Here is a 24,221-nt window from a genome sequence, read left to right as displayed (position 1 = left end):
CCCTTCTCCGCTTCGTCCATTCAAACGCGGATGGCGGGAAAGACGGAGGAGGCGCTTTTCTGAGGCGACTGCAGCTGCCGCGGGTGTGGCTCGTTGCGTTTGGGGGGAAAGGGCGCCGAAGCTTCATGGGGCTCCCTTGCTGACATGCCGTTGGGTAATGATGATTTATTAAATGTCTGTCCTGCCCTTCTATCCAAAGTGGGGGTGGATGCAAGTGCTTTATACATTATAGTAACGTGATATATGTGTGTGTGTGTGTGTGTGAGAGAGAGAGAGAGAGAGAGAGCGCCGGGTGGGGAGAAGGATTTCAAATCGTGGCTCAAGCCTGCCTTGGAAGTCGCGTACACGTCAAGGTTGCGGGTAACCGGCGAAAGGCACACTGCACATGCTCAGGGACGCGAGTAACCTGGAGAGTTTGGAAATTGAGCCCGGGACCTTCTGTGTGCCACGCAGATGCTCCAACTTTTGAGCTCCAACTAAAGGCAATAGGGAACTGATCCATCCAGCTTAGTATTGTTTACAGTGACAGTGAGCCCTACCTCAAATTGCCAAGCGTTGAACTGTACAGTGGTACCTCAGGTTATATACACTTCAGGTTACAGATTCCGCTAACCCAGAAATATTACCTCAGGTTAAGAACTTTGCTTCAGGATGAGAACAGAAATTGCACAGCGGCAGCAGGAGGCCCCATTAGCTAAAGTGGTGCTTCAGGTTAAGAACAGTTTCAGGTTAAGAACGGACTTCCGGAACGAATTATGTACGTAGCCAGAGGTACCACTGTAAAGGCATAGGGAACTGATCCATCCAGCTTAGTATTGTTTACAGTGACAATGAGCCCTACCTCAAATTGCCAAGGATTGAACTGTACAGTGGTACCTCAGGTTACATATGCTTCAGGTTACATACGCTTTAGGTTACATACTCCGCTAACCCAGAAATATTGCTTCAGGTTAAGAACTTTGTTTCAGGATGAGAACAGAAATTGTGCTCCGGCGGCGTGGCAGCAGCAGGAGGCCCTATTAGCTAAAGTGGTGCTTCAGGTTAAGAACAGTTTCAGGTTAAGAACAGACCTCCGGAACGAATTAAGTACTTAACCCGAAGTACCACTGTACTATAAAAAGGTAAAGGGACCCCTGACCACTAGGTCCAGTTGTGGCCGACTCTGGGGTTGCGGCGCTCTTCTCGTTTCATTGGCTGAGGGAGCCGGCGTTCAGCTTCTAGGTCATGTGGCCAGCATGACTAAGCAGCTTCTGGCGAACCAGAGCAGCACACGGAAACGCCATTTACCTTCCCACCAGAGCGGTACCTATTTATCTACTTGCACTTTGACGTGCTTTCAAGCTGCTAGGTTGGCAGGAGCAGGGACTGAGCAACGGGAGCTGATCCCGTCGCGGGGATTCGAACCGCCAACCTTCTGATCGGCAAGCCCTAGGCTCTGTGGTTTAGACCACAGTGCTATCCATGTCCCAAACTGAACTATAGTCCTCTTTAATAAGGAAAAAGAAAAAAGCCGGGGGGGGGGGTTCAAGCACTAGTAGGAGAAACTTGGGATCGAACATGAGACCTCTGCATGGAAAGCAGATGAACTGTAACCAGGAACATAGTGAGCTGCTTTATACTGAGTTGGATCCACCTTAGCTTAGTGTGCTGACTGGTTGCAGTTCTCTCAGAGTTTCAGACAAGAGTTTCTCCCAGCCTTAGCTGCAGATGCCAAGGATTGAACCTGGGGCCTTCTGCATGCAAAGCAGATGTTCTACCACCGAACGGTGACCTTTCGCTACACAGATGTTGTTGCTTCACATCTTATTCAGGGCTCAACCCTGCACATGAGTGGCCAAATAAATATTATTTATTTTTCCATTTCAATCCCACTTTTCTTCCAATGTGTGTTGTATGTGGTTCTCTCTCTCCCTATTTTGCTCTCATAGCAACCCTGTGAGGCTAGGCTAGGTGGCAGTGACTAACCCAATATTACCCAGTGAGACGCATGGCTGAGAAGGGATTTGAACCCTGGACTCCCAGGGCAGGGAATTCAGGGGTCGGTAAACCGTAGTCTTTTAAATCCTCCTGTCAACCCTGACACATTGGTCATGCTAGCTGGGGCCGATCGAAGTTGAGTCCATTAACATCTGAAGGGCCACAGCTTTCCCGTCCTGTTCTATGACATTCAATGATACCTTTAGAATTCTGTGATTTGAAGGAAGCCCAAACTTCTTATAACTTCTTGAAATTAATAATTCTAATACAGATTGAAAACAAACTACAGCATCCATCTTGGGAGGTGTCTGTTGGTGGTGAATTTTGAAGATGTTGAAGTTTAAGTATGGTGTGCGTAATCCTTCGGAGATAGGCATGATGGAGCCCATTGCCAGCCGTGTCTCTAGACTTAACCTGCTTTTACAGGTAAATGTTTATTTTGTCCCAGATTGTGTAAACTATACTGGTTTCACACAAGCATCTGCAATTCATATTCAACTCTCGGTTGTGTTGAAGGAGTAACATTTATTGTAGCCAAATATTTGTGGCTGTCTTCAAAGTTGTGTACGTCCCATGCAGTAAGGAGGGGCCAACAACTGTTTCACCCTCTGGGACCCCACTGACTGGTATCATCAGCCACCAGCTGATCACAAAAGCTGGGTGTAGTTGGGCAATATCTGATGCATTGGAGCTTGGTCACTTTGGTCAGGGGGGCACAGGTAAGCATCTTAGAGGTTCTATTTATAGTTAAACAGTTTACAAATGTTGTTAAATAAAGAAAAATAAATGGAATTCTGTACATTCTACAGTTTGTTTACATAGTTTATATTAGAATTTCTCTTTATCTTTATTTTTTTAGTATCTCTTAAAAGTCTTCTGTTAAAGGGAGTACAGGATGCAGAGACAGCAGTGGTGACACTTTTTTCCTTTCTTCTTCATTACATAGGGTGGTCTTATTAATGATTGCCTTTCAAAATTGCCATCTCTAACTAGTGTGACAGTAGACTGTTGTCGTTAAAGCAGTGCTGTGTAGTGGTTAGAGTGTTGGAACAGGAACCAGGAGACAAAGGTTCAAATAGTCACTGGGTGACATTGGGCCTGTCACTGCCTCTCAGCCTGACTCACCTCCACAGGTTTGTGAGGATAAACTTGAGAGTGCAGGAACCATATATGTTACCCAGAGCTCTTTAGGGAAAAGGTGGGAAATATAACTGTAACTAGCATACAAACACACACACACACACACACACACACACACAAACTTCAACTATTCACCCTAAAAGCAGAAAAAGAAATTGAGCAGTTCTATATATACACATAGTGACCTGTTGTAACATATGCTTCTAATTTTGCTAGCAACTATGAATTGTCTACCAATGTTCTTCCATTCTTGTCTCTCACTGGTATTTGTCTTCGTTACCAGGGGAAGCTGCCCTCTGTGGCACAGCAGCAGATGTCTCCATTTTCCAGGGAAGGCATTTTGGACTCCCTAATGGTGCTTTTCGAAGAATGCAGCAACCCTGTTTTAATGAAAATCAAGCATGTGGGCAATTTCATTAAAAAGTGTATGTCTTGTTGGCTTTCTTACAGCTTTTTATGCAAGAGTGAATTTATTCTGTGAAGGACCTGTTCAGCATATACATTAGGAACATAGGAAGCTGCCTTATTCTGAGCCAGATCATCAGTACATCTTACTTAATATTGCCCACACTGATGGGCAGAAGTTCTCCAGGGTTTCACATAGGAGTTTTTGCCAGTCTTATTTAGGGATGCTAGTGAATGAACCTGGGACTTTCTGCCTGCAAAGCAGATACTTTATCATTGAGCTGCAGCCCCACTGCAACAGAGGAAATCCATGTAGTAACAGCAGGATATTGTATTGGGCTTGTATGTGCATCCTTCCTTTTTACCCAGTGTAGAAAATAAGATTCCCAAATGGAAGAGTCTGGTGAATTGAAGAGTTGGGCAGATGCTACCTGGCAGCTGTTGTGCATAGTTTCGGCATGATATATGCGTTGACTGTTGTGCACAAAGGGGCATCACAATTAAGTGATATATGAACAGTGTTAGGAACTGAGATATGAAAACTAGGAACGAAATGGCACCTTAAGGCTAGGTTATGAGTGCAACAATGGAATGTTTATGCACAGTTTTTTTAACAAGCAAAGCTGAAAATGCAGCTAAAATACTATGTTCATTTTTCACATGATCTAGTCCTTCCCCTGTCTACCCCTCTAATATTCTCTATAAGAGGGTCTTTTTTCCAGTCTTCAGAGAGTGGCTGGAAGTGGGGAGGCAGAAAAAGGTCCTCCTTTCCTTCCACTCTGCAGTTCTAATCTGAAATCTTAGGCGCAGTACTGTGCCCAGAGCTCAGAAACGTGCTTGTAATAATGAAATTTCCTGTGCAAAATGCGTCTAGAACAATGGGAGTTTTGAACACTGTGTATGAATGTTATGAAATAAGATTATTAAAAAGAGACATGAGAAGTTTTAGTCCCCTGGATCTGGACTGAGGAGAGGACATGGGAACAATTTTATTGATGGGATGGCCATGGCTGTTTAAGTTAAATTCTGCATTGCACCTCACTGTTTGCTTCTCCCCAGCGTAAAGTGTCTGTCTAATATTGCGCAGATTCGGACTCCGTAGCAGCATTCCGAGAACTTCAGCCCAGTGTGAAGGACTTTGAAGTCAGAAGTCTGGTGGGATGTGGTCACTTTGCCGAAGTGCAGGTAGTGAGAGAGAAGGCAACTGGCGATGTGTACGCCATGAAGGTGATGAGCAAGGAGAGGCTGCTGGCACAGGATCATGTAAGTTCCTGTTTCGATTTTATAATCTTCAAATTGCTCATAACCTTTTCATAGCGAGAAAGCGTGTTAACAGGGTATGGAATCAGGAGTTCCAGTTGTGATCCAGATATAAATATACAGTTGCCCCAGAGCAAGATCAAATAACCTGTGCCCATAGAAGTGGTAGAGAACGGGCTTCTTTGGCATCTGTGTGAAGTGCAAAACTCTATAGTGCTTGGCTGCTGTGGGGCTTGCAACACCCCAACTTACATTTGCCACCACCTCCTGCTTCATCCTAACTTCTGAGTAAGAGGAGCTCAGAAGAGTAGCAGGTTAAATTTCTGCCTGGGAGGGGACAACTTCCCACTCATAATGGAGTGAGTTACCTCCCCTTGGTCAAAGCATATAGCGTGAAAATATGGTCTGACAAGCAGCAGAAGATCTGAGTTGTCAAAAATTGTATGGTCAAATCCCAGGTTCCAAATTTAGAGGCGTCATTGAGATTAGAATGGAGGGGAAACAGGTAGCATAAGCCCCCCCCCCCCGTTTCCTCTAAGTAACATAAGCTAAGTAGTCTTGAAAAGGAAGCTCAAACTTTCAGGAACTATACATGACCCTCCTGAAAGCAGGATGCTGCATGACACAGAAGCTGACAGCATTTCCATGGGGAGTAATAACCCTCCTCTTTAACTGTAGAATTGCAGGAGAGGGTTGTCAGGGAGGGCGATGGCTCCTCTGATCAGGTTTGGCTGTGTGGCCTTGGGCACACCTGTAGAGACAGAGTTTTGATGCATGGGACACCTGACGCCCAACATTTAGACAGCGAAAGATAGGCCACCCGCACCTTTCAACAACCCAGGAAGATAAAAGGTGAGAGCTGAGAGAGCTTTCTCATCTACTCCTAATACGCCGAGCGACCAGTGCATTCTGGAATAGGCCATATGGAGGCTGCTGGAAACATAACAGCTAGGTTGTTATGTAATGGAGAAGCTTGGTCATTCAGCCAGGTTCATCAGATTTTTTTTAAAAAAGAGATAGGCAGTTGAATTCTTTAAGCTCTGTGTTAAGGAAATAATTCCCAGAAAAGTCATTCTGTATTCAAATGTTGCAGCTTAGTACGATCTGTGCAAACGATGTGTTGTGAATCATACAGTATTTTATCAAACGGCACAAAAGATGCTCTTTAGGAGGGAGAAACATTGTGTGAAAAAGTGAGTAACAGGGTGTGTGGGGAGGGAAAATGTAATTGGAGACCATGAATGCTGGAACTTTAAACATGCAACTTTTCAAAATATATAGCTTTCTCCATGATGGCTAGCAACTTGGTTTTTAAAATCCGAAGGCTGACAGTTTTGGAAAAGGAAAGCTAGATCCATACTAGATGAAAGACTTTAGATGTGAGTGACTGTTGCTGCTGAATCTTCAAAATGCAAATCTGCACTCACTTTATTGTTCCTCCAAGGAGTTGATGATTTATTAATATTTACTTCTCACAGGTATTATTCTTTGAGGAAGAAAGGAATATATTATCCCAGAGTACCAGCCCTTGGATTCCACAGTTGCATTATGCATTTCAAGACAAAAAGAATCTTTATTTGGTGAGTTTTGTATTTGCAGCATCACTTCAAGTGGGCTGACAGCTTTTACTTTCACACGCCAGGCAAGTTGCTCGCTGCTGGAGACCACTGGGTAGAGTTTGATTTTACCACATTCACTTCAAAGCAATTACAGGAGGAAACTAGTCATTAAATCTTCCTGTTAGGAAAGGTTGGGAGCCTTTCTGCAGAACAGTGAATACTTCAATCCGAGAATGAAGAATCCTTGACAGTTAATTAACTTTTTTTTTTAATTATCAAACTATTTAAATGTTAACATTTTAAGAAGAAGGGGGAAAGCATGATTGATAAAGAATTTGATACCTTCGGGCCTGCGTGGGTAATACTTCTCCTCTTCCACTGTACACAGTGAGGTGGAGAGTGAATTTATTCTCTTCTGTGCATACAGAAGCCACTATGGAACTATGCTGAAATACTTGTGGGGTGCTCTGGTTCAAGCCACACTCTACAGTAAACCCTCCTATGGCTCAAGCATGTGCTTTTAGCATTGTGGCTGGACTTCTCTTCCCATTGAAACGAAGCAAGCTCAACATTGCTATGTTTTGGGACACCTGATTGCAAACTTTTTTTTTTCCTAAGGCTTCTCAAATGAATCTATTTTATTTCTGCAGTTTTTAATTCTTCTTGGTTTTTAAGTTTTAATACTGTTTTTATTATCTATATCTTACAGTTTGTTTTATACTTCACTTTTTAATGCTGGTATATTGCTTTATCCAGGCATGGCCAAACTTGGCCCTCCAGCTGTTTTGGGACTACAACTCCCATCATCCCTAGCTAACAGGACCAGTGGTCAGGGATGATGGGAATTGTAGTCCCAAAACAGCTGGAGGGCCAAGTTTGGCCATGCCTGGAATCGTACTGTGTTTTTTTGTTTCTATATTTTGATTGGCTGGTGAAGTTTGTTGTTGTGGGAGATGTAAGTCAGTGGAGGAAGTGGGGGGTGCACATTTTTTTTAAAAAAAGCATTACCTGCTATGCACGAAGAAGCCAAAGGGAGCAGGGCAGTGTATCATCTTGAGCCCTGTTCCACATCTTGTTGCATGTGTTTGTGTTTGTATTTCTTGCATTGATACCCTGCCTTTTTCTTCAGGGAGCTCAAGGTGATGTCCTTGGTTTTTCCCCATTTCCTTTAATCCCCACAACAACCCTGTGAGGTAGGTTAGGCTGAGATGCAGTGACTGGCCCACGGCCACCCAGTGAGTTTCATGGCCCAGTGAGGTTTGAACCCTGGTCTCTCCTAGTTCCTAGTCCACCATTATGCCACACTGGTGAATGTGGTGAGAAGAGACTGAGCAAGCCATCAGTGTACAGTGGTACCTCGGGTTACAGACGCTTCAGGTTACAGACGCTTCAGGTTACAGACTCCGCTAACACAGAAATAGTACCTCGGGTTAAGAACTTTGCTTCAGGATGAGAACAGAAATCGCGCATCAACGGTGCGGTGGCAGCGGGAGGCCCCATTAGCTAAAGTGGTACCTCAGGTTAAGAACGGACCTTCGGAACCGTATTTTTCACTCTATAAGACGCACTTTTCCCCTCCTAAAAAGTAAGGGAAAATGTGTGTGCGTCTTATGGAGCGAATGCAGGCTGCGCAGCTATCCCAGAAGCCAGAACAGCAAGAGGGATCGCTGCGCAACGAAAGCAGTGATCCCTCTTGCTGTTCTGGCTTCTGGGATTCAGATTTTTTTTGTTTCTTGTTTTCCTCCTCCAAAAACTAGGTGCGCCTTATGGTCTGGTGCGTCTTACAGAGCGAAAAATACGGTAAGTTATTAACCCGAGGTACCACTGTATGTGGTACTTCACAAAGGTTTTTCCCTAAGAAGCTTAAAATTTAAAATAGACACAGGGAAAGAACAGAGGAGATCGTGCAGGGGAACAGACATGGGGGTGTTCTACCCCAGCCTTCTCCAAACCAGTGCCCTCCAGCACTTTTGGATGACAATTCCTATCAGCCATAGCCAGCATGGCATTGCCCCCAAGCCTATCTTTAGAACCACATCCTGAAAAACGTATAGACATAAATGAATGGGGCAAGACTGCAAACCTATGCAGGCCTGCATGGAGTTAGAACCAGCCTTCTCCAACCTGGTGCCCTCCAGCTCTTTTGGACTACAAAGCCCATCAGCTATATCATCATAAACTTTCATCATCATCATAATAAACTTTATTGCACTAGCCAAAAGCCATGGCATCATTCATAAAGGGAACAACAAGAAAAGCAACAATAACTATAAAAACCATAAAAACATCAGCCACTGCAGATACAATAAACCATGATCACGTCTCCTAAGAATTATTTGTTGCATACGATAGAATAGCAGGGGATTCTCAGGTAGAATGTGCCAGCTTAAATGTCCGAATCACCTTTGCAATTGACCACTATTTTATCTAGTTCTTTTCTCCTGATCTTCTTAGCTGCCAATGCATACAGTGTTACTTTATAAGTTATGAAGTCATCAGTACCCATCAGCTATAGTTAACACAGCAATTTCCCAAGGAACAGCCATTTTTGTAGTCAAGCCACATTAAAAAGAAATACTTTTTGATTCATCTAGGGTCCCGTACTCCAACTTTAATTACTGGATTGGAGGAAAGATTAGTGCTTTTGAATTTCTTTTGTTGTAGCAAAGCTGAATATATTGAGAACACAGAAAATGTTCTTTAAATTATTGTTTGCTGATGCTGTGTGCTTTTCATAGTAGAAGAGCTTCACAAAGCTTTGCTTTCTTTTTGTCTGTTTACTTTGAAATTGCATGAAGGTTATGGAATATGAGCCTGGAGGAGATCTTCTGTCCTTCCTAAACAGATACGAGGATCAACTTGATGAAAGCACTATTCAGTTTTATCTAGCGGAGTTAGTTCTGGCCATCCATAGTGTCCATCAAATGGGCTATGCCCACCGGTAAGTGTTGCTGTGCCTCACACCAGTAGGCTTAATTCAACACTGGGAATAATGAATCGTTTAGGAAATCAGTGAAGGGAACAGTTTTGGAAACTCTTGATACTTTCTTCTAACTGTATTTGGAGACATCACCCTTAAGATACTACTAAGATCGCTGGAGTCAAACATCTGTTTTAGGCAGTGGGTTTCTAGAATTTGAACACCCTGTTGCAATATCGTCATCAGCTTTTGAAACTCTCCTGAGTTCACTGAAGAATTATCAGTAGCTTTATTGCCTAAGAAGAGGAGGAGTTTGGATTTGATACCCCGCTTTATCACTACTCTAAGGAGTCTCAAAGCAGCTAACAATCTCCTTTCCCTTCCTCCCCCACAACAAACACTCTGTGAGGTGAGTGGGGCTGAGAGACTTCAAAGAAGTGTGACTAGCCCAAGGTCACCCAGCAGCTGCATGTGGAGGAGTGGGGAATCGAACCCGGTTCACGAGATTACGAGTCTACCGCTCTTAACCACTACACCACGCTGGCTCTCTAAGATGTGGTGGGGGACAGGACAGGACACCAAAGCTAAAGAAAGGAATGTGAGCAGTGCAGGTTCTTCCATGAGGAACTCCAGTTTGGACCTTCCAACTTCAGTTGGAGTTGGAATATAGTTCCAGGTTGAGTATTTCCAGGTTGACTTGCTTGAGTATTTGCTTTCTAAATACACACACTCTCTCTCTGTGAGATGCATGTGGTATTGTAAAGTGTTAGTCTGACTAGTTTGAGAACTAGTGTTTGACTACATCCCTTTTGGATTATTTTTTTACCACTCTAATACATTGTGCAATACATTAGTGCAGCAATGGGAAACCTCCAGTCTGTGAACCAAATTAGGCCAGGCAAGGGTTCTCTTTGGCCTGTGAAGCTGTTTTCTGCAAACCAAGCCCACCCGATCCTCACCTGACATCGTATGTGAAATGAGTATGTGGCAGGTAAAGACATGGCTGTAAGGGAACAATCAGGATCCTTAAAGTGTACTACTCTTGATAGTTTCTTGGCAAACAGTATGTATTAGGGAAGCATTTATGGTCTTGTGAAAAGCTTTTATTGATTGCTTTGGGTTTTTTATTTACAGAGATATTAAGCCAGAGAATATTCTTATTGACCGAACAGGACACATCAAGCTGGTGGACTTTGGGTCTGCCGCCAAACTGACTGTGGATAAAAAGGTAATAAAGATCTAGAATGGATGGGAAAGTAAACATCTTAGCTTTTTTAGTTTTGGCTGCGGGTGCCTATTGTAGTTGTCACTAATTTAATACAGATTATTAGTAATGAGGCAAGGGTGTACTGTTTCTTTAAAAGAAATGTAAGCAATGCTAGCACAGGTGAAAGTATTTAATCTGCCAAATTGCTTATGTCTAGCCTTACTGTTCTTTGAGTGTGCGTAGTTCCTCTGTATCTGGATCTTTTGGCATCGCAGAATCACAGCAGGGAGCCGTGTGATTGGTTGGTAAGGAAAACACTATCAACCTTTTTAAGAACGACAACTTTTGGGAGTGGCACAAAAAAACCTTGGGCAGCTCACAGGGCATGGGTCAGCCATCCCTTCTATATGGATAACTGTGTGGCAGACACCAAAAGTAATTATTAATAATGCCCCAGTGCAGATTGTCTATGAAGGCATATTCAGGAAACTGCAGGCTCTTGCAATTCCTTACCTATGAGTTTTGAGTGTTTTACATATTCATCATTAGTATGGATTTCTGCTTAAGTTGATGTGTTTTTCTCAAATTGCTGTACTTCCAAAGAGAGAGCTGTGCCTTTCAGTTAAAAAAACTGAAGTAGTGGATAGCACTGAAAGGCAGCTAGCGTGTACCCTGGTTCTTGAGTTTAATGATGTTCCTGCTAATTTGGGAAGAAACTGAAATGGGTAATTAAGTAGCTGAGGTCTGGTGGATGGTGAGTAATGGTCTTTTTGATTACAGTTAGAACTGTTTGTCTCTTGTGATGCTAACAAGTGCTTCTTGATTAAACTAATGCAACGGATGTGATTCGATCTAGAAATGAATATTGGCTAATTACTCATCTTGTTACATTTGCCAGTCCTGGCCTTGGATATATAATATTATTACATTCTTTTGTTAATTTTTCGTTTAAAAGCCAGTTGAAATGTGTGCTGCTTAAACTAACAGCATTTATTAATGCATATTTAATCTAAAAGAACAGTGGTCTTCAGACTGTGTTCCCAGAAATGTCAAATACAGTGGTACCTTGGGTTACATACGCTTCAGGTTACAGACTCCGTTAACCCAGAAATAGTGCTTCAGGTTAAGAACTTTGCTTCAGGATAAGAACAGAAATCATGCTCCGACGGCGCGGTGGCAGCAGGAGGCCCCATTAGCTAAAATAGTGCTTCAGGTTAAGAACAGTTTCAGGTTAAGAACGGACCTCTGGAACAAATTAAGTACGTTACCAGAGGTACTACTGTATTGGCCTTTGAATTGTGGTGCTGGAGGAGACTCTTGAGCAGGGGTCGGCAAGGTTTACCTCGCCTGGGTCAGTTCATTCTAGCAGAGATTCCTCTGTGGGCCAGATCGTGTGAGAGCGTGCGCGCCCGCGATTTCCGGTGTCTGCATCTGCGCAGACGCGATTTCCGGCGGTGCGGAAGCAAGTCCCCGCAGTGACCTGTGCCTGTTTAGTGCAGTGCGTGGGGACTTGCCGAGTGGGCAGTTCAGTTCGGGGGCGGCTCATGGGCCAGTTAAATGACCCCCACTTGTGGGCTGCTTGTGGCCCATGGGCCTTAGGTTGCCGCCCCCTGCTCTTGAGAGTCCCATGGACTGCAAGAAGATCAAACTTATCAATTCTTAAGGAAATGAGCCTTGAGTGCTCACGGGAAGGACAGATCCTGAAGCTGAGGCTCCAATACTTTGGCCACCTCATGAGAAGAGAAGACTCCCTGGAAAAGACCCTGATGTTGGGAAAGATGGAGGGCACAAGGAGAAGGGGACGACAGAGGATGCGATGGTTGGACAGTGTTCTCAAAGCTACTAACATGAGTTTGACCAAGCTGTGGGAGGCAGTGGAAGACAGGAGTGCTTGGCGTGCTCTGGTCCATGGGGTCACGAAGAGTCAGACACAACTAAACAGCAACAACATTGGCTTTTAAAGCCCTAAACAGTTTGGGCCAAAGGCATCTAAAGAACTGTTGTCCTTTAGGAAAACCCTAGAGTGTGTGCTTTTGTTACAGTTTTTAATTGTTTTGTCAGTCTTGCCATTTTCTTCTTGCATATTATTTATTGTAGTCTTTCTTGGGAAAGGTAGGCTAGAGGGCCACTCAATAATAAATAGTGGTTGTGCTCCTATTCTTAGCTTCAGGCATATTGGAGTAGGAGCCTTGTAGTGCTGTTCAGACTCTTAGTATTGGGAAAGGCATTAAAAAATAGCTCACGCTCCGCAACCTCCATCTGCTACGCTATATAGTGCTAGAGGGTTGCCACCTCCAAACCAGGGCTGCTTTTGGAGGAAGGGTGTGATATGCAATAATTTTTTAAAAAAATGTATTTTGCAGCTATACAGCAAGTCGTAGGGGACACAGATCAGGAGATAGGAGAAGCATCCTCCCCCATCCTTGCTTCTAGAAGCTTGTTTATATCAATTGGTAGACTCAAGTGCTTCAGTTTCTGTTGGCTCCCAGGCAGTTTATGTGAGTGCTAAAATTTTTCACTTAATTCATAAGCCTGTGTGCCTACTTGGAGGATGCCTTGAAACCCTTATTACGTAGAAGCCACTGCTTATTTCGGGCGGGATAGGCATCTAGCAAGGGAATGGTAGCATGGCAATTTTCACACATTGGAAAGAGAGATGCAGCTAAATTTGAATGAATGAGATGAGCTGCCATTTCTTCTGCTGTTAGCTAAAGGCATTTAGTTGATTAAAGGCATTTTTGAGTGGACGAAGTTCTTGTTTCCTATTACAAACCTCTTCTGATACATTGGGCGCTATGTGAAGTGACAAAGAGGAAATTATGGTTAGCATTAACCATGACTAAAGTTGGTGCTGACAAAAGCATTAACTGCGGATAATTCATGCGAGGCATTTTTGCTGTTGAGGCAAATGCCTGGGAGGAAGGAATGTGTGATATCACAATCTTTTCAAAATCTGTTATCCATGGTAAAAAGATTTGGCTTTGTTATGACTCAAAAGACTTGAAATACAGACTCCTCCCATGTAACACACATTTCCATTTTCCTCCTTGGTTCATCATGTTAATGTTGTATTAAGCATGCAATCCATTATTTTCTTGTTCAGGGATGTACACAGAAAATGTTATCTTAAATTCCTTTCATAAGTAACATGATGAATGCTTGGTTTCCAGCGTATATTAACAGTAGAATAAGCTATAACTGCACCCATTGTGTTCTACTTTCCAGGTGGATGCCAAACTGCCAGTTGGCACCCCAGATTATATGGCTCCAGAGATGCTAACAGTTCTGAATAGCAATGGCAAGGGTTCATATGGATCAGAATGTGACTGGTGGTCTCTAGGGGTGGTTGCTTATGAAATGATGTATGGAAAATCACCATTTACGGAAGGAACCTCAAGCAAAACCTTCAATAACATAATGAACTTTCAGGTACGAACAACGTTCTCAATACATGTGAAGGTGGAATTTGCCAGAACAAAACTGCTCCAAGCGTTTGTCTGTATGGTCCTGCGTCCTGCATAGCTTTTGCTAGTTATTTCCTGCTGTACTAGTGCTTTGGGCATTATTGACAGATGTATTATTAGCTACAGGAACTTTGTGAAATTAGTGCTGATTAGCCAATACTAAAACTTCGTTCAATCATACATTTAATTCTACCTAGAACTGTGTGCATTTTGCATGATTAAAAGCAAGATACTCGGTGCCATTGACCCAAATTCTGTGGCAAATAAGTGAGTTTCTATGATGGGTATTTATGCATTTCTCATCATTTATCTTGCATTATTTAGTCTGCTTCTGTTAGTCTTGGGAAGGGGCAGTAAAGCCCCATCCAGAGTCACTGGCAAAGTCTCCATCATCAGGAATTGTCAACATGCTTTCAAACATTGCTTTGCATGGCGCAGGAATAGGGAGCCTGCAGCCCTCCAGATATGGGACTACATTTCCCATCACCCCTGACCACTGACTATTAAATCTATGACTGATGGAAGTTGGGACTTCAGCAACATCTGGAGACCCACAGATTCCCCATCCTTGGCATAAGGGCTAGAAACTTTCATTACTAAAAAGTGAAATCTGATGTTCTGTATGCTGCACCTAATAAGAATAGCTAATATAGCAGCAACAACAACATCACCATCAGCTAATAATAATATTTTTTGCTTTCCTGTGCTTTTGTGAAGTTGCTGCATGTGCATATCCCTTTCATTAACTACTTTTTTTGGGATGTTTTGAAGGATACTGAAACCCTTTGGCTGGGGTCCAAAGAACTGTGCTGCTCATCCCATGTACCTGAAAGGACTCTGGGCTGTCGTCTCTCCAAACAGCTGCCTCCTTATTTTGTTTTCAGGTGTGGAGGAAGTTTCAAAAGCAGTTTGCAGTATAGCTTAATGGGATGTTGTGTTAAAATAAATAAAATCCACATGGCCCACTTCAGGGTATGCAAGCTTTTGGCTTGGCGAAAGTAGTTCTTTGGATCCCAGCTCTCAGCTTTTGGTTTCTTTACTACTGAGTAAGATTTATTTTTGCTTCAACTTCAGAGGTTCCTGAAGTTCCCTGAGGATGTGAAAGTCAGCAAAGAATTCCTTGATCTAGTGCAGAGCTTACTGTGTGGGCAGAAAGAGAGACTAGATTATGAAAGCCTCTGCTGTCATCCATTCTTTTCTACAGTTGACTGGAGTTGCATCCGTAACTGTGAGTAACATGTTCCTGATGAAATTTAGGGGCTTGGTTGGTGGCTAATTCCCAGGGCACACTCCAAAGGAACATTATGCAGCAACTTTCTGGGATGTTCCCTTCGTTCACTTCCATCATGTATGCCACCATGAGTACTATCATGGCAGAGAGAGCGTATGAATGGAATAAAGAGAGACAATAATTTACAAAGGGGATTTTGTTGATGTTTGCACTGAACTGCCACAAATGTCGTTGTACAAAATGAGATGCAGGGAAAATGATTTGCTTTGCTATGTGCTTGAAATGTGCTATACTTATTTGAGATACTCGGTAAGGATGCAAGTAGTGGGTGAAATTTTGTCAAGTGGTGCATTGAGAAGGCTGCTTGGACCTCCCTAAATGCTATTAAGACAAAGACACACAAGACTTCCTTTACGTATTTAAACTTGGCTAGCAAATTAAGTCAAGTCGTTGGCTTACAAATACTTCCATGAATGCATCTGCCAACACATGTACGTTATCGCTGTTAATTAAGATCAAGATCTGAAGTCCTGATCTGGATTCTGTTGCTGACCTGGGGTTCACCTGATGAGTAAAAGGTGCAGGACCTTTTTATCTGTGACATCATGAAATGCCTTCCCCCAAGGAAACATGCCTGACTATCTCTCCCCCCCCCCTTTTTTTTGCTGCTTTCTCAAAATATGGCTCTTCATAGGGACTTATGCAGATGGCTACTGGAATCATCTTCTGTTTCTTTTAATAGGTTTTCTTTCCCTCTTTTAAATCCTGCTGACTTTCTGTTTTTTCCTGTTAGGTGTTTGGTTGAGGGTGTTTAATGCTGTTTTTTCTGTTTTGTGTATGATTTTATGGTTTAAGCCAGTGTTTCCCAACCGGTGTTCCCCGGCACACGAGTGTGCCGTGAGACACCGGCTGGTGTGCCGCGAGATGCCTGGAGGGAGGCGGGCGAGTCGGGCGGCGAGAGGCGGGGCGGGGGCGGCGAGGAGAGGCCGCGCCTCCTGCTGCTGCCTGGCGCTCCTCCTCGCAGCCGGCAGCGCTGCCTGGGCGCCTCCGCGCGACTCTGTCTCGCTGGGTTTGGTCTCCCAGCAGAGACGGGTCACACGCGCCCCTCCCTCCCTCCCTCAGCCTGCGCGGAGGCGGATTGAGCGCAGCTGAGAGGAGCTGCCGAGGGAAAAAACGTTCACTTTTGTGCGTCCCTCCCGGCGTGACGCTGCGCGCTGACGTCACAGGGCGGGGCTTTAATGGTGGTGTGCCGCGAGATTTTTTTTTAGTACACAGGTGTGCCGTTGCCCAAAAACGTTTGGGAAACACTGGTTTAAGCTGCTTTAAGTCATTTCCATAAGAAAAGTGGGAGAAGTCATTTGTTGCTTAAAATGACCTCCCCCCAGCTTTCATGAATCTTATTTTCTTGTTCACCTGGAGAAGATTATTATTAATCACGGGTGACCAATGAATAGTTCTTTACAAGCCAGAATGAAGATACCGTATTTTTCGTCCCATAGGACGCACCTAGTTTTTTTGGGGGGAAATAAAGGAAATTTCCCCCCCTTTATTTCCCCCCCAAAAGCAGGTCGGGGAAACCGAACCAGGTCGGGGAACAGCGGGATGGCGGTGCTGTGCCTCCCTGCTGTCCCCCGAGCTTGTGGGGCTGGCCGATGTCTGCCCGGCGCGAGGGGCGCTCTGCATCAGGGCGTCCCGCCCGCCGGGCGGCAGGCTGCTATCCGCAGCGTGGGGAGCCTTGCGGGGAACTCCTGCAAGGCTCCCCACGCTGCAGATGTCTGCCTGGCGCGGGGGGCGCTCTGCTTCAGGGCGCCCCTCGTGCTGGGCGGCAGGCTGCTATCCTCAGCCTAGACATCCCTGCGGGACCTCCCGCAGGGCTGCCTAGGCTGCGGATGTGTTCCTGAAGCCTGGAGAGCAATAGGGGTCGGTGCGCACCGACCCCTCTCCCTCTCCAAGCTTCAGCAAAAGCCTGCATTCGCCCCATAGGATGCACCCAGATTTCCCCTTCATTTTTGGAGGGGAAAAAGTGCGTCTTATAGGGCGAAAAATACGGTGCTTTATTTTTGAGAGTATAGCGGGTAGGGGTGCCCAACTGCTGCCCTGCGGACAACGAGCACCCAAGCTGATTTCTTCCAGTCAACAGTAGTCATTGCAATGGAGCAGAGTTTGTGAGTGTGTGTTTAAAGCACTGTTTGGGGACCTGTGGCCTCTGGCTGCTGTTGGACTCTGTGGTGATCACACAGGGTCCCCGGACGTTTAACGGTCTGTTGATCCCTGTGCCACCACTGTGCTCGCTTCCCCGCTGCCACCAACCCGTTACTCTCGGGTAAAACACTGAGTCCAGACAGTTGTTAAAAGTGAACCAAATAAACAAGTTTATTTTATAAACATTAACAAGTTTATGGTTTCTCAGATAATATTCCTGTCATTATCTTAACTTTAGTTTCTTTACCGGCCTATACCTTCCTAATACCTTCTGACTGATTATCTCAACTGTTTGACTGACTCCTCTTAACAAATTCTCTCACTCTCTCTCATCAGACTAGCCCAACCCACAGACTTATCCTCTCTGTCTCTTCTAACTCCAGACTGACTTCTCAACCACTCTAACTCTCCCTTCTAACTCCTCCCCTTGGGTTCCCATTGGTTAGTCATTTTATAATTAGTTAACCCTTTCCCTATGAACCCAGTATGATGTCACACACCTAGGAGGGCAAACGCCACATACTCCAATTCCCATCAACCCCAGTCAGCATGGCCACTGATCAGGGATGATGTGAGTTGTACAGTGGCAACATTTGGAGGGCCACAGTTTCCCTAACACTGGTGGAAAGGGAAAGTGCTTTGGGACCATGAATGGAAGAGCCATATACTCTTAATTTCCCTCTATACACTGCCAGCTTCCTTGTATAACATGGACAACTCATCCCTTGCAGTTCATGAAGGGACTAGCCTCGAGTTGCCGGGTCCACAAATGCTTGTGGGCCTTTCTGTTTGAAATGGTTGTCAATTGGGCTAGGGTTGGTAGCTTGAACACCAATGCCATATTTTTAGTCTTGTGGATAAAAAAATCAGAAAATATTTCAATGCTAAACAATCACTGCATTATTTTTAGATGATGTCACAGTTTGACTTGTTCGTCACTGTCCTAAAGTTATTTTGCCACCCCTCCCTTTGCTTTTTGTTGCACTTTTATTCTGAGACTTCCTTGGTGTTCTTTTTAATTCTGCCAGTGTTGTTGCATTTGAAGTGTTAGCCGTATCAATTTTTTGAGGAAGGTCAGGGTAAAAATCTTCAACAAATAAATAAGCAAGAGAATCCAAGACCTTGAAAGGGATGTCTTGTATTCTCGTTTTTCAAATAATTCATTCATTTATAAACCATTTAATGTGTTAAGGCCCTTTGAAAGTGTCTCAGATGAATCCATCTACTGAAGAGAAATGGGAAGGAGCATTCATTTCTCAAGGAGAGAATCTAATTAACCTAAGTGCAAATGACCTCTCCCTTGAGCAAACAGTTGTTTGCTGTTTTTCTGTTATGTTTATCTCCTGCTTTCTCAGAGGAGATTCCTTCTTAGCTGTGATGCACGATAACATCTAAAATGTTGTCCCATGCCGCCTCCACAGTGCCTTCAAGAGCAAGCTCCAAGGGTCAGAGTTCTGATTCTAGCACCCATCCATCCTTACATCTTGCCCTTGCCAGTTTCTCTTAGCCTGTTCGCATCCCTGGTTAATCAGAAGGATTTCTTGCTTCCAAGAGTAGATGAAATTGCCATGAAGTGACTTAAGTCTTGCCAGGAAAGGAGGATCTGCATCCCAGGCCTCGGGTGGAATACTGGGTTTTTGATTCGATTTATTATATTTCTATGCTGCTTTTCATTCACATGAATTTCAAATTAGCTTACAAATGATGAATAACAATAACACAATAGAACATCACAAGTACAACATGTCATGGAATTCTACACAATATTGATCCAGAGCAGATTCCAACGTATAGTTAGCAGAGTAAAAACTTAAACACATTGCAGGATTCCCCAAAAATAGTCCAGAGGCAATTAATATTTCATCCAGCAGAGCTTTACTGCTACTAAATGCAAATGAGCATAATGGTCACAAATCCAATACATTCAGGTTTGGCACTGTCCATAAGAAATCCAGTTGCAGCAGGCTTAACTTAAACTTACAATAACTTATAATAAGCCTAAACCTTAACACTAAGCATACTATGTACAGAACACCACACCAGAAGGAAAAGAGATAGAAAGAGAAAGAGAAACCTAGGCTCTTCTTGTTATAGTCAGCATGACCTTGACACAGAAGAGATAACAGAACCAGTTTAAGCCAGCTGTACTCAGCTTCTCTGAAGGAATAACCCAAACATCATGAACATTCTGCTTTGTTTCTTTCATACATACATACAGAGAAGCTTCCAGAACCCTTTTGAATTAAGTAGAACAGGAAAATCTCTACACATCAGATCAATACTTTCTGCACTAAGAAATGCAAACCGACACAACATAAATCATAGAATATTTAACAAATCACCAGTAAGTGACTGTGCTATTAGCTATTCTTATTAGGTGCGACTGTTTGTCAGTGACTGTGGAGACCAAATCTGAATCCACACTTCTTTCCACAGTGGGGACATAGGTTTTCGAGTGGGAGTTGATCACCACGATCAACTCCCTCTCCTCACCTCACACATACACATACAGTGGTACCTCGGGTTACAAACGCTTCAGGTTACAGACTCTGCTAACCCAGAAATAGTACCTCGGGTTAAGAACTTTGCTTCAAGATGAAAACAGAAATTGCGTGGTGGCGGCGTAGCAGCAGGCCCCATTAGCTAAAGTGGTACCTCAGGTTAAGAACGGCCTCCAGAACAAATTAAGTTCCTAACCCGAGGTAGCACTGTAATGCCTTTGGCAGCAACTCCATTCTAAAGGCTCCTACGGCTGGAAGGTGAGGCAAGGCAGGTGGGAAAAGCCATTGCCTGGTGGCTAGCACAAACTCTCTCCCACCTCACAGTTCTTCCTTTGGAAACATCTCCCTGATTTGCTTTGCAACTTCAAGGGACTTGCGTTGGACTGGATTCAGAAACCAGGGAAAGGGGAACAGCTGTGCAAGTTTAGGACAGTAGCCAAATATTTCAAGCAGTTATGCCTTGATAACAGGGCTGGGGAATTGTGGCCCTCCAGAAGTTGGACCCGACTCCCATCAACCCAGTGTGGTGTAGTGGTTAAGAGTGGTAGACGCGTAATCTGGTGAACCGGGTTCGCTTCCCTGCTCCTCCACATGCAGCTGCTGGGTGACCTTGGGCCAGTCACACTTCTCTGAAGTCTCTCAGCCCCACTCACCTCACAGACTGTTTGTTGTGGGGGAGGAAGGGAAAGGAGAATGTTAGCTGCTTTGAAACTCCTTCGGGTAGTGATAAAGCGGGATATCAAATCCAAACTCTTCTTCTTCTTCTTCAACCCTAGCCAGCATGCTCAATGCCCAGGGTTGATAGAGTCCAGCAACATCTGGAGGACTACAGGTTCCCCATCCTTGCTTTATAAAAATCAGTCTCTAGGTTGTCCTGGGAGATCAGGTGCTTGTGTCTTTGGAAGATAAGTCATCAGTGTGTCAGGTGCTTAGCCTTGAGGGTGGGCAAGTGCCTTTGAGACAAACGGGTTGGCAGGAGGCCAATCACCAGGCAACATGGTGTGAGAACTCAGTGGTTCCCACAATGACAGATTGCTCATACTGAAATAAGTCAGTACGTCTGAGAGTCTTTATGCCAGTTAGTGACACCAGATTGGCTCTCTAGTGTCCTTTGACTTCCCAGACTAGGTGCACTGTGGCTGTGATGTGCACCTTCAGGCTGGAATTGCCTGCAGTTCTGTCGTTTGACCAAAACCCAGAGCTGGAACAGAGAGACAGTGCTTGATCCACAGGGGTCCATGCTCAAGTTCTCAGGCAGCTGAATAATGAAGACTAGCAAGGGGATAAGGAAGCTGGTTGCCTTCAGGCAGCAGAAGGAATTCAAGGCTCATTCTACTGGCAAGCACTTAAGGGGGCTGCTGAACTCAACATGTTTTCAAAGATACAAGTAGAATAAATTTTACAGGACAGGGAAAATCTCTGTAGAAAGGAAATTCTTTAACCAACTTTCATAAGTTGATTGTGTCCAGGCACCAGAAAAAAGACATTCTGATGTACAGTCATACCTCGGGTTGAATGTGCTTCTGGATGAGCGCGTTCGAGTTGCATTCCGCGGCAACCCGGAAGTAACAGAGTGCGTTACTTCCGGGTTTCGCCGCATGCGCAGACGCTCAAAAATTCCGCGGCAACCCGGAAGTAACAGAGTGCGTTACTTCCGGGTTTCGCCGCATGCGCAGACGCTCAAAATGACATCATGCGCAGAAGTGGCTCAAAGCGACGCGTGCACAGACGTGCTGTCGCTGGTTGTGTCTGCTTCTAGATGCGAACGGGGCTCTGGAACGAATTCCGTTCGCATCTAGAGGTACCACTGTATTTTCCTAATACAGAGCTGCTAAAAACTGCACCTGCTATTTCCTTAGGTCATAGACTATTTCAACTCGAGTGCAGATTAATATTGCTTTTTGGTTAGCAGCACCAAGATTGTTTCCCAATCTTTAACCATGGTTAAGAAATTACAGAACATTCCACGGGCTTGTTCCCTCCTTTCTTCCATTGTTAGCATTAAACTACAGGGTATTTTTCCGTTGGCTACCAACTCTAAATCTGGGTAAGAAGGTAGTCGTGGATTGGGCATTGCCTTGTTCCAGGCATTTTTACACCGTGGTTAAGGCTGAAAACTGAGGGAGCACAGAAGCCCATATGTTAAGAGGTCATGAAGCAAGTAGTCTGCAATGGGCCTTTTGCGTTTCAAAAGAATACAAAGATACTTTCATCATTTTATCCTTGTTTCATGAACTAACAGTGGAGGAAAATTTATGCAAGATTGACTTCCCTCCCTGGAAAAAGCTGAACAACTTTGACCTCAACCCCCCCCTCCCGCCCCCCCCAAAAGGTAGATCACTGCTACTTTTTTATTCTGTGAGTAGATCGCAGTCTCTTGGGTGTTGGACGTTCCTGCCATACACCTATTGAAGAGGGAAAATAAAATTTAATTTAACCAACTTTTAAAAACAATGCTTTAAAAAACCCACTCTTTACATCCCTGTATGTAAAATTGTTAGGTTGTATCTTATAATATAAATCTCCTCATTGCGTTATCCACCCTGCCGTTTACTCTTAGTTACTTTTAACCTCTGAGAAAATCAGCTTGCTCATCTATTTGTGAAAGCAGTGTCAGCATTTTCTCTATGAAAGGCTGCCAATATGTGTTCTGGGTGATTTGAATTAGGAAGACGCTTTTTTTTTTTTTTTGGCTTATTAATTCTGGCCATTCACTTGTGATGGTTTAAAAGTATGTATAAAAAAGCAAAGAGTTAAAAAAACCTGGGCTGCAAAAGGCTCTGGCAGCCTAGAGGGAGCTAGTAAGCTCCAGTAGTGACTCATGTTTTGCCTGTGTCAGTCAGATAAGTATCAGCATCTGTCAGGAATAGAGGGAGTCAGGCAGGCTTTAAACTCTGGAGCATGCACAAAGTGAGGAGCAGGGAGTCTGCACTGCAGGGACTGTAATGCTGGCTCCCAGCATTCATTTCCCATCAGCCCTTCAGCTGCCGGAGATCTATACGGAATCCATGGTAACGGCATTAGCACACTATACATTCACCAGCTTGTGATGAGGAGCGAGCTGGCTGAAGGGATTCTGCTTCACAGAGCAAAAAGAGAACCTGGCTGATTTGCATTTTGCGATGATTTGCATTGATTGATTAAATGCATATTTGAAACGAATGAAGGTGCATAATCCTAATGAGCAGGGCTTCGTTCTGTATACATGCAGACCAGCAAGCAACTCTGCTGCTGAACATGGTTTAGGGACAGCTTATCTCTTCAAGATTTTGTAGCTCTGCTGCTTTATTTAAACCTTAAAGGAAGGCTAAAATGAAGCAGTTTGAGAGCAGGAGCTTTAAGGGTGCCAGCTAAAGGGGGAGAAATTATTCTTACTGTTGCCTATTTGATAGAGTTGATAGCGCTGAAGCTGGACTGCGGTGGAGTCCCATCAGTAGTGTTTTTAGCAAAGCTGGGAACATGAATTCTCAAAAGGGCTGAGGTTTATCAGCTGCAGTGCTTCCACAGACAAGATTAATTTAGTAAAGGGAGGCGAGGGTCTGCTATCCAGGCTGCGGGTGCTACTGGTTCTGTTTGGCACGACCCCATCTGTAGGCAGAGCAGCCGGTTTGCTTCATTGATTCAGGTTGCTTAGATGGATCTCCCTTGTCCAAAGAGATCAGGAGGAAGCATCCTGCAGACAGGCAAGATTGAAACTTGACATATTGTCATCGTTGGCTTGTTCTTGAAGGTGCAAGGCTGGTTCAAAAGCAGCAAGAGATTCTCTGCCTGCAGAATGGTAGCCATGTTGGCAGACGAAGGGTTAATCTCTTGTTGCTGTAATAGGTTGGAGAGCAGTGGCTCAGCCTGCTGGTGTTAGCAAGATTAAAAGCAGGAGCTGCAGTGCCATTGACAATGCTGAACGAGAGGGACTTTGACAGCAAACTGCAGCTAAAAATTTTCTGTCCCTTCTTCTTTATGTTTTTTTACGAAATAACCAGCTCCTCCCCCCTTTGTGCCTACCATCAAGTCTGATGATGACACCTCAAATTTCGATGAACCAGACAAGAATTCACGAATTGTATCCTCTCTGTGCCAGCTGAACCCCGCAGGTTTCTCAGGAGAAGATTTGCCGTTTGTAGGGTTCTCCTTCATCAAGGCATTGGGGATTCTCCGAACAGAGTAAGTAGGAATTGCTGTTTTGTAGAGAATGAATAGGGGAAAATCAGTGCTTGATGTACTTGGCGGTGGAACGGGGAGTGGGGGGGGTTAGGTTGGGGAAATGTGAATACCCAGCTTTTGACTGGTCTTCCCTCTGCTATAGGAAGATGATTCAGGCTTTGCTTTAGCTGTGATTCATGTCATTGGCTCTCACC

At 44.3% G+C, this 24,221-nt stretch overlaps 1 protein-coding gene across 11 annotated transcripts in view; it reads left to right on the top strand.

Annotated features, from left to right (window-relative positions):
* Nucleotides 1-13: 13 nt before the first annotated feature.
* Nucleotides 14-24,221, top strand: part of CIT (citron rho-interacting serine/threonine kinase) — a 116,665-nt gene continuing 92,457 nt past the window's right edge. For 8 of the 11 annotated variants that reach the window (XM_081174627.1, XM_081174625.1, XM_081174629.1 and 5 more), the window contains exons 1-10: nt 14-154; nt 2,249-2,403; nt 3,401-3,542; nt 4,610-4,785; nt 6,261-6,362; nt 9,140-9,282; nt 10,396-10,489; nt 13,694-13,897; nt 15,007-15,160; nt 23,847-24,027. In XM_081174627.1, coding sequence (XP_081030753.1) covers nt 2,308-2,403; nt 3,401-3,542; nt 4,610-4,785; nt 6,261-6,362; nt 9,140-9,282; nt 10,396-10,489; nt 13,694-13,897; nt 15,007-15,160; nt 23,847-24,027 — 1,292 coding nt within the window. In that variant the 5' untranslated portion in view covers nt 14-154; nt 2,249-2,307. Of the gene's footprint in view, nt 155-2,248; nt 2,404-3,400; nt 3,543-4,609; nt 4,786-6,260; nt 6,363-9,139; nt 9,283-10,395; nt 10,490-13,693; nt 13,898-15,006; nt 15,161-22,737; nt 22,878-22,914; nt 23,034-23,846; nt 24,028-24,221 lie in introns of those variants that run through there. The other 3 variants (XM_081174631.1, XM_081174623.1, XM_081174622.1) reach the window with 3 other exon arrangements.

Source organism: Podarcis bocagei (assembly GCF_964188305.1).
Source record: "Podarcis bocagei genome assembly, chromosome: 16".
Taxonomy (NCBI): domain Eukaryota; kingdom Metazoa; phylum Chordata; class Lepidosauria; order Squamata; family Lacertidae; genus Podarcis; species Podarcis bocagei.
Note: the sequence above shows the minus strand (reverse complement) of the source record. Positions and strands in the feature narration are given on the sequence as shown.